General features: G+C 43.5%; 1 protein-coding gene across 2 annotated transcripts in view; it reads right to left on the bottom strand.

Moving 5' to 3' along the window:
• Nucleotides 1–370: 370 nt before the first annotated feature.
• Nucleotides 371–10,519, bottom strand: part of NBR1 (NBR1 autophagy cargo receptor) — a 44,704-nt gene continuing 34,555 nt past the window's right edge. For both annotated transcript variants that reach the window (XM_049779044.1, XM_049779045.1), the window contains exons 19-22: nucleotides 8,571–8,659; nucleotides 6,689–6,746; nucleotides 5,596–5,704; nucleotides 371–1,361 (exon numbers count right to left, since the gene is read on the bottom strand). In XM_049779044.1, coding sequence (XP_049635001.1) covers nucleotides 1,188–1,361; nucleotides 5,596–5,704; nucleotides 6,689–6,746; nucleotides 8,571–8,659 — 430 coding nt within the window. In that variant the 3' untranslated portion in view covers nucleotides 371–1,187. The remainder of the gene's footprint in view (nucleotides 1,362–5,595; nucleotides 5,705–6,688; nucleotides 6,747–8,570; nucleotides 8,660–10,519) is intronic.

Raw genomic sequence — 10,519 nt, 5'->3', positions numbered from 1 at the left:
TAGCCTTCTCTTCTTTCTTTGATTCTCTCGCTATCTCTAGATACCTTTGAACAAATTTCAGAGGTTCTCAAGAATTTTCTAAGCTTCACACACTCATTTACTTTCTTGACCTTTACTGAAATTAACACAGGAGACCTCCTCACACTTTTCACTTTTCTTTTTTTTTTTTTTTTTTTGGCTTTTGGTTTTTAGGCCATACCCAGTGAAGCTCAGGAGTTACTCCTAGCTATGCGCTCAGAAATCGCTCCTTGCTTGGGGGACCATATGGGTCACTCAGGGATTGAACCAGGGTTTATCCTAGGTCAGTGTGTGCAAGGCAAATGCCTAGCACAAATGCCCTACGCCACTGCTCTGGCCCCACTTTTCACATTTCTATTTCTCCCCTCTTCTCAGTAAATAAGATCTGTCCTGACTGTGTTAAATTTACATTTCCTTTTAATGGGTTTCTTTTTTCTCTATAGGATTAGCAAGATATTCCATACTACCTACTTAGATTTCACTCATTAAATAAAAAGTATGTAAAATTACAACAGACACTACTTAATAAATGCTGGTGGGCTAGTACTCTCTTCTCTCCTTTCACAAAAGGACAGAGATACAGAAAGTGAATATTATATGCATTGAAAGGATTTTAGAAAAACAACAATGCCAATGACTAAATATTGCAGGGAAATGAGTTTCTCTGGACAAAGACTCTGAGAAACAAATATACCTACCAAATCTGGGTGTCACTTCAATCCCACACAGTTAAGAGGCTGGGAAGCAGGATAATTGAAATTTTTGAAAATAACTTCCAGAGTTAATTTCTTTTAAAATATGACAACAGAGATCCCCATTTAAAATTCCACATTAACCAAAGAAAAAGAAATTCAACGAAGCAGAAAGAACCAGAAAGCAGTTCAAGTTATACATGAAAATGCACTAAAATGGAGAAAGAAATCTACCCAAATCAATAGAAAAATGATCTTCTTCTTAAGTCACTGTGTCTATAGCAAGATTTTAAATTCTGTTCTTTGATTGCTCCCAAAATACTGTAACGTAGGGGTTTTGTCTTGATAACTGAGCTGGGCTCTACACAGATTTACCATATTAAAAAATAAGCCAGGGCGTCTACCCACACCCCAACAACAGAATACAGATCATTTCTGAGCAGCAGCAGGCAAAGGTATTTAATACAAGGTCACTCTTCAGTAGCGATGGCTGTACCAGTCATTGTTGCTAACTTGAAGGAGTTCGGTCACGACGTGGAGGAGGTTATAGTTGTGCTTCTTCAGCAGCTGTAGGTTCAGCTGCCTGTCACAGAATCCCATTTCAAAGAGATGGGCCATCAAGGCTGCTGTCTGTTCTTCAGAAACTACTGGCTGTGAAAACCAAGAAAAGCAGAATCCTTTTCATAAATTTACTGGCTATCTTATAAATTTGAAAACCTGGTAAGTCAGACATATATTTCTAGATTTATTGACAATAAGAAAACTAGGGGGGCTGAATAGAGTGCATAGGGTGCTTGCCTTGCACCTGGCCATCACGGGTTTGATTCCATTCACCCCATATGGTCCGAGTTCTGTGTGAATTGATTCCAGAGCAGAGAGCCAGGAGTAAACCCTGAACACAGCTGGGTGTGGCCCTCAAACAAAATAAAAAGATGAGAAAATTACATGGTGTGGCAGTCCTGCCCATCTGATACTTAGGGCTTTTCTGATGGTATAAGATACACCAGAGGGTATTTTTATTGATGAAGAGCAGAGAGAAACTGAAAAAGTAATGAACTGTCCTTTTAAGTAGGAGACAATGAATGCTTCAGAAGACTTTAAGAAGCAATCTCTTTAATATATGCATGAATATGGAGAGTCTATACTGAGTGAAATGCGTCAGAGGAAGAGGGGCAGATTTAGAATAACTGCACTTTTTTTTGTTTTGTTTTTTGGGTCACACCCGGCAGTGCTCAGGGGTTCCTCCTGGCAGGCTTCGGAGACCATATGGGATGCCAGGATTCGAACCGACGTCCATTCGGTTTTGAGCACTTACAAGGCAAATGCCTTACTACTTGCTATCACTTCAGCCCCTAATTGCACTTACTTGTGGGATATAAAAAATGATAGTATGGTGATAATATCCAAAGACAATAGATGAGGGCCAGGATGACAAGTTGATGGTATGAAGAAAGCTTGCCACAAATAGCAGGAAAGTGTAGTTAGGACAAAGAAGGGATCACTATGACAATGAGAGTTGGAAATGATCACTCTGGACAAGAACTAGTTCTTTTAGGACAGGGGTCTCAAACTCGTGGCCCGTGTGTGGCCCTGCCCTAGAGAAATCTTTTTTGGTTTTGTTTTGTTTTAGTTGTTTGGGTCACACACCCCCAATGTTCAAGGCTTACTACTGACTTTGCACTCAAGGATCACCCCGACTTTACCTCCTGTGGCCCCCAGGTAAATTGAGTGAGACCCCTGTTTTAAGATGTTGAAAGGAGATAAAGTGATAGGCATCATAACCTTCAGTAACAATAATGCAAATGCAAACCACAGTGGCTAAAAGAGCAAACAAGGGGCCGGAGAGATAGCACAGCGGTAAGGTGTTTTTGCCTTGCATGCAGAAGGACAGTGGTTCGAATTCTGGCATCTTTTGGGTGTGACCCAAAAGACAAAAAAAAATAAATGAAAATAAAAGAGCAAATGAGGTGGGGGAAGAGAGAGAGAAGAGAGAGAAGAGAGAAGAGAGAAGAGAAGAGAGAGAAGAGAGAGAGAGAGAGAGAGGAGAGAGAGGAGAGAGAGAAGAGAGAGAGAGAGAGAGAGAGAGAGAGAGAGAGAGAGAGAGAGATCTAGCCCAGAGGCAGGCAGGGGAGAGGGCTGGAGGGGAACTGGGACATTGGTTGCAGGAAATGTGCACTGGTGAAGGGTATTGTATGTCAATTATGAACAACTTTGTATATGTGATTTTGGTTTGTGAAACACCTGGCAGTGCTCAGGGCTTAACTACAGTGTAAGTAATTAAAAAATTAAAAAAGGGGCCTGGAGGGGGTAGGGGTGGAATAAAAAAAAAATTAAAAAAGGGTGGCTGGGGGCCGGAGAGATAGCATAGTGGCGTTTGCCTTGCAAGCAGCCGATCTAGAACCAAAGGTGGTTGGTTCGAATCCCGGTGTCCCATATGATCCCCCGTGCCTGCCAGGAGCTATTTCTGAGCAGACAGCCAGGAGTAACCCCTGAGCACTGCCGGGTGTGGCCCAAAAACCAAAAAAAAAGCTGCTGGGTGTGACCCAAAAACCAAAAAATAAAAATGGGGGCCCTAGAGAGAGAGTACAGGGGTAGGGCATTGGCCTTGCAAGCAGCTGATCCGGGACATATGGTGGTTCAAATCCTGGCATCCCATATGATCCCCCAAGCCTGCCAGGAGCAATTTCTGAGCGCAGAGCCAGGAGTAATCCCTTGAGCAGTGCAAAACCAAAAAAAAAAAAAAAAAGTCTAAAACGGGGTGCCAAAGCGACAGCACAGTGATAGGGCATTTGCCTTGCAGAGGGTGGACCTGGGATGGAACTGGGTTTGATTACCAGTATCTCATATGGTCCCGAGTCTACCAGGAGTGATTTCTGAGTGCAGAGCCAGGAGTAACCCCTGAGCACTGCCAGGTGTGACCCAAAAACAAAATTATAAAAGAAAAAATTCTTTTTGGAAATAAAAAAGCAATTTTTAGCCAGATGTAAGAAATGATGCAAACAAGTCCTGAAAATCCTGTGAAGTCAAGTTAATTATTACGATTAGGCAAATATAAGCAGAGAAGCAAATGCCATTGGAAGACAATATGGTCAATTTGGTCAGAAAATGAAAAAAATGCAAAGGAGCTGGACATAAAACAACCTGAGAAGCCTTGGCTTGAAAAAAATATGTTGAGGGGCTAAAGTTATTGAACAGCGTGTAGGGTACTCACTCTCTATGGTGTTCAACCCTGGTACCCCATATGATCTTTTTTTTTTTTTTTTTTTTTTTTTTGGTTTTTGGGTCACATCTGGCAGCGCTAAGGGGCTACTCCTGGCTCTATGCTCAGAAATCGCCCCCGGCAGGCTTGGAGGACCATATGGGATGCTGGGATTCGAACCACTGTCCTTCTGGATGCAAGGCAAACGCCTTACCTCCATGTTATCTCTCCGGTCCCACCCCATATGATCTCTAGAATAGATCCCTGAGTGCAGTCAGGAATAAGCCCTGAGCAGAGTTGGGTGTGGCATAAAAAGTCAAAGGGAAAAAAAAAAGGACATTTTGGGCCTCTGTGTCATGTTCTGGAGTGATAAAAGTCACTCCAGGTAAAAACAGCAGTGTGGCTTCAGTGCTCAGACCTTGTAATGCTGGGGCCTATATGATGTTCGATCCAACCCACTGATTTCTCTGTGCTGGTGATCATTTCCTTTAGTGTTAGGGGTACTATGTGGTGCCTAGATAGATTCTGGGCATCCTTCCTGCAAAGCATATCTTCTATTTCTGCTTCAGATTTCTTTTTGTTTGTTTTTGGATCATACCTGGCAGTGCTCAGGGGTTACTCCTGGCTCTATGCTCAGAAATTGCTCCTGCCAGGCTCGGGGGACCATATGGGATGCTGGGATTCGAACCACTGTCGTCCTGCATGCAAAGCAAACACCCTACCTCCATGCTATGTCTCTGGTTCCCTGCTTCAGATTTTTTGGTCTCTTGTTTTTGGACCACATCTGTGGACCACTCCTGGCTCTGCACTCGGAATCATTCCTGATAGTGTTCAGGGGAAATTGGATGCCAGGGAAAGAACTCAGATAGGCCACATTTGAGGCAAACCCTTACCCACTGTACACTCCAGCTCCAGCCCCCATCTCCCCACCCCACTGCTCTTCTCTGTCTCTTCCCTAGCACATACTATTGTTTTTGGGCCACAGCTGGCTGTGCTCAGGGCTTTCTTTTGGTCCTATGCTCAGGGATCACTCCTTGAGGGTCCTATGGGGGGATAGAACCCAAGTTGTCTATGTTCAAGGCAAAATTGCCAGACACAATGTACTCTTTCCAGGTCAACAACACTTTTTTTTAGGGGGTGGTCACACTCAGCGGCACTCAGGAGCTGCTCCTAGCTCTACCCTCAGAAATCGCTCCTGGAAGGCTCAAGGAAACAAATGGGATTCGAACCACCAACCTTCTGCATGCAAAGCAAACACCATACCTCTATGCTATCTCTCCGACCCCCAACAATGCTTTTGTTCTTAAAAAGATTCAGTTCAAGCTTGTAGAATAAAGCAATGCCAGGGTAAATTAAGCTTCCCACATGAAAAAGATGCACTCTACCCTTTGAGGTGACCCCAGGAACTGGTATCTTTTTTATTTGCAACATCAGCACCTACCTTAGTTCTACACATATAGTAGCTCCTCAACAAATATGAGGATTTTTTTCCTTTTTTCCCCTAAGTGCCTTACCCAAAGCCATTTTCTTTACCCAGAAAGTGGAGTTGTGTGTTTACCAAAGATTAGATCTAATGTTTCCATGTACTTCCTGCAATGTCAGGCTATTCTCCAAACCACAAATAACATCCATCACTTTCACTGTTTGCTTGGATTTGATTGAGAAAAAGGTATACTATATACTGACCTGCGCAGTGATAGGTGGTCCAGCAAACAGGGCTTTGTATGCAGAAGCAGCGACAGACAAAGCCCCTTTCACCAACCCTCCAGCAATGCTGCTTCCATGATGATGTTGCCTGTGAAGGAAAACCACATTATCTCCCTAAATAAACATTAGTCGTCTTCTTGAAAAAGGTGGGATATGCCTCCTTTAGAGAAAAGTAAATCTTATAGAGACTAATTTTTTTCCTTCAAGTCTTGGTTTGACATAAAACCTAGACCTATTGTTACCAGGTATGAATACTGGAGCTGGCGGTACAGAGATAAGGACATTGCCTGGCATGCTATTGACCGAGCCTTGATCCCTTTACCACATACAGCCGCCCCTGAGTTCTTTCCTGAGAACAGAATCAGGAATAGACTTTGAACCCCTCTGGAGGTTCAATCCATTCCCCTTAAAAAAAAAAAAAAAAAAAAAAAGTATGAGCATTATGGAAAACACAGTGGGGACTGGCAATGTCTGCTCTATCAGATGAGGTGTACCTCTCAAAGGCAGTGTGACTTTCTGGGTATCATAGGGAGGAGCCAACCCCAGCTCCGCTAGTGTTACTGAGAAGAGCGAGTAAAGTGTCCAAGCAACACCCAATGATCGACTTTTCTGCTTTCTCTGGAATCAATGCTGAGTTAACTTTGAGGAATTTTTCTTTCTGATTTATTTTCTTTTGTTTTGGGGCCATAACTGGCAGTGCTCAGGGCTTACTCCTGGCTCTACACTCAGGAAATCACTCCTGGTGGGCTCAGGGTACAACATGGATGCTGAGGTTCACTGAATCCAGGTTAGCCATAGCAAGGGGAAATGTCTTACCCACTGAATCATCTCTCTGGCCCCCTTCTTTCTGGTTTGGAATGTGAACTTTAACTTTACCCACTGCTAACCCTCTGTTGTCAACTTTACCCCTCTGTTCAGTGTGGCTCATAAGAGTTAGAAAAAAATAGAAACAAAGAAGAAATGATAACTCTCCTCTGTTCTGTGTAGATGGGACACTCTGAGGGGGCTCTTTGAAGCAGAAATACTAGGTATCCATCTGCTTCTGAAGAGGAGGATGATAAGGTCCAGTTACCTTGAGTGGTCATAGCTCTTCTGTTTGTTGTTTATAAGTCCTGATGAGCCTCTGGGCTCTAAAAGCAAAAGAGCCATTGGTTAGACACAGCAACTGAAGTGCCTAGTTTGTTTGTCTCTCTCTCCTCTCTCTTTCTTTCTTTTTGGTTTTTGGGCCACACCCAGTGGCACTCAGGGATTACTCCTTGCTCTGTGCTCAGAAATTGCTCCTGGTGAGCACGGGGACCATATGGGATGTTGAGATTCGAACCAACATCGGCCCTAGGTTGGTCGCTTGCAAGCCAAATACCCTACCGCTGTGCTATCTCTCTGGCCCTTTATTTTTTGATTGATTGGTTTTGGGGCCACATTCAGCAGTGCTCAGGAGTTACTCCTGGCTCTGCACTCAGAAATCGCCCCTGGCAGGATGGGGGACCATATGGGAAACCAGGAATTAAACCAGGTCCCACCTGGGTTGGCTGCACACATGGCAAATGCCCTACAGCTCTGCTATCTCTCTGGTCCTGAAGTGCCTAGTTTTCTTTTTCTTTCTTTCTCTCTCTTTTTTTGGGGGAGGTTTTTGGGTCACACCCGACAGTGCTCAGGGGACCATATGGGATGCTGGGATTTGAACCACTGTCCGGCATTCAAGGCAAACACCTTACCTCCATATTATCTCTCTGGCCCCAAGTGCCTAGTTCTCTATAACTCCTGGCAGGGCTACCTTTCATGCAGTGACTATCTGATCAGTGTTTGAGTTTATTTGAGAAATTTTGCATGTGGTTAAAATTAGTGATAAGGAAAAACTGTTAAGAATATAATACGAGGGCCCGGAGAGATAGCACAGCGGTGTTTGCCTTGCAAGCAGCCGATCCAGGACTAAAGGTGGTTGGTTCGAATCCCGGTGTCCCATATGGTCCCCCGTGCCTGCCAGGAGCTATTTCTGAGCAGACAGCCAGGAGTAATCCCTGAGCACCGTCGGGTGTGGCCCAAAAAAAAAAAAAAAAAAACAAAAACAAAACAAACAAACAAACAAAAAAGAATATAATACGAAATGATTTTCTTTTACTTAATCAGAAAAAAAAAATGAAGCCCAACCCACTGTACTATCTGGCCCTCTTATTACACCAAAAAAAAATTTTTTTTTTGGTTTTTGGGCCACACCTGGCAGTGCTCAGGCTCAGGGGTTACTCCTGGCTATCTGCTCAGAAATAGCTCCTGGCAGGCACAGGGGGACCATATGGGATGCCGGGATTCGAACCAACCACTTTAGGTCCTGGATCGGCTGCTTGCAAGGCAAACACTGCTGTGCTATCTCTCTGGCCCCATTATTACACCATTTTATTAAGTTCTTAAGTACCGTAAGGTTTTACTTCTGGAGGAAGTCTCTGAGGGGGCAACTCAAAACTTCAAGGTGCCATATTTTAAAATTTTTTTGTTTTTTTGGGTCCCACCTCAGGGGTTACTCCTGGCTCTACGCTCAGAAATCGCTCCTGGCAGGCTCGGGGAACCATATGGGATGCTGGGATTTAAACCACCGTCCTTCTGCATGCAAGGCAAATGCCCTACCTCCATGCTATCTCTCCAGCCCCTATATTTTTAAATTTGTAGCTAAAGATACAGAATATATTAATAAAGCTCACGACCTGGGTCAAGGTCACGCTATGAGGAATGGTAGAGCTCAGGCTGGAACCTTAACTGGTCTGACAACTTTCTTTCCCCTCAGCACAATGCCTTCCTTATGAGACCTATTTAAAAGTTAAGCTGGGAAGGAAAAAGTATAAAAGAGGAATAAAGAGTCAAAGGGCTAGTTTGCACAAACAGCCAAGAATCACGGATGTGGCATGTCTATTTGTACCTAAGAAAGGGGCACAGAAAGAGACAAAGCTCAGGCTGGTCATTACCTCCTCTGAGCTGAACTGAAGATACTTCCCGTGTGGTAACTGGTAAATCCACTCCTGGGGAATCATGATGCTGTGCACAGGGAGGGTTCCTTTCAGAAAGACACAACATTAAGAATTGAAAAGGCACCTTTGGCAATAGTGTGGAAACAGTCAACACAGCACCGTAGTGCCAAATTCTCTAAGGAAGCGTCACATTTCTAATCTAAGTCACATGTCTGATTTTAGGGAACAAGTGAGAATGGCTACTTCTACTTCTGCTTTCCTCCTTGGCCTGTCAAGCTGGAAAGACAGGCTTAGTCTAGTCACTCCTAACTCTATCAAATGGTGCTGATATAGGGAAATCTCTTGCTCTCTTAATCAGGAAGAACATTTTATTTTATTTTTATTTTTATTTTTTTTTTGGTTTTTGGGCCACACCCGGTGACGCTCAGGGGTTACTCCTGGCTATGCGCTCAGAAGTCGCTCCTGGCTTGGGGGACCATATGGGACGCCGGGGGATCGAACCGCGGTCCGTCCTAGGTTAGCGCAGGCAAGGCAGGCACCTTACCTCCAGCGCCACCGCCCGGCCCCAGGAAGAACATTTTATAGCAAGGTTCCCTCAGTTACCACATAATGAAGAGCAAAAACACAAATTTATAGAAATTAACAATTTCTGTATTTGAGGGGGGTTTGGGTCACCCGGCAGCGCTCAGGGGTTACTCCTGGCTCTATGCTCAAAAATTGCTTCTAGCAGGCTCGGGAACATATGGAATGCCGGAATTCGAACCACTGTCCTTCTACATGCAAGGCAAATGCCCTATCTCCATGCTATCTGTCCAGCCCAATTTCTGTATGTTTTTTTTTGTTCAGACATACCCCAATGATATTATGGGCTCTAATTCAGAAAACTCCAATAGTGAATGTTGCTTACATTTCACTTCCATTTCATTTTTTTGATTTCCCAGTATATATTTGTGAAGTTATGTTTATACTATAGTCTATTAAGTGTGTCAACAGCATTATGTCTAAGAAAAACATACTTCTTCAAGATTCTTTATTGCTAAAATATCGTAACCATTGGGGACAAAGATAGTATGTGGGCATGGTGCTGATCTTTCATGTATCCAACCCAAGTCACATCCCATCACCTCATGTGGTTCCAAGCCTCACATGCAGTGAGCCAGGAGCAAGCCCTGAGCACTACCAGGTATGCCCCAAAACAAAACAGAATGTTAATCATCATCCAAGATATCAGAAATATAATTGATAGGCTTGCTGCATGCATCGTTACCACAAAAACATTATTTGATGTATTTGCAAGCACAATAAAGCAAAATGCAATAAAATGTCTATAAAGTTTTTATGATCAAGACTTTATTATTATTTTGTTTTCTGGAACACAGCCAATGTTACTTAGAGTTTATTCCTGTGCCCAGAGATAACTACTAGTGAGGTTTGGAGGACAATATAGGGTGCCAGGGATCAAACCAGGTCGTCATACATAAGGCAAATGCCCTGCTTGATCGACTGTCTGACCTGGCCCTGGAAGATTAGACTTCTTCTTTTTTTTTTTTTTGTTTAAATAGGAGTTCTTTTTTATTTTTATTTTTTATTTTTGGGCCACACCTGGTAACACTCAGGGGTTACTCCTGGCTATGCGCTAAGAAGTCACTCCTGGCTTGGGGGACCATATGGGACACCGGGGGATCGAACCGAGGTCCGTCCTAGGCTAGCGCTGGCAAGGTAGACACCTTACCTCTAGCGCCACTGTGCCGGCCCCAAAGATTAGACTTCTTAAATACGGTTAGGTTGAATAAAAATCAGTCTTTGCTGTTTGTTATGAATCAATACAGCAGGGAATGAAGGCCTGGCTATGTATATTTAAAAACTAGCTTTCAATGACCAATGCCTAAGTAGTTATACTCAGATAATTAAGAATAGCTGAAATACGTATTTCTCTAAATCCGAAA

The sequence above is a fragment of the Suncus etruscus genome, chromosome 1, assembly GCF_024139225.1.
Source record: "Suncus etruscus isolate mSunEtr1 chromosome 1, mSunEtr1.pri.cur, whole genome shotgun sequence".
In the NCBI taxonomy this organism is placed as follows: Eukaryota; Metazoa; Chordata; class Mammalia; order Eulipotyphla; family Soricidae; genus Suncus; species Suncus etruscus.
Note: the sequence above shows the minus strand (reverse complement) of the source record. Positions and strands in the feature narration are given on the sequence as shown.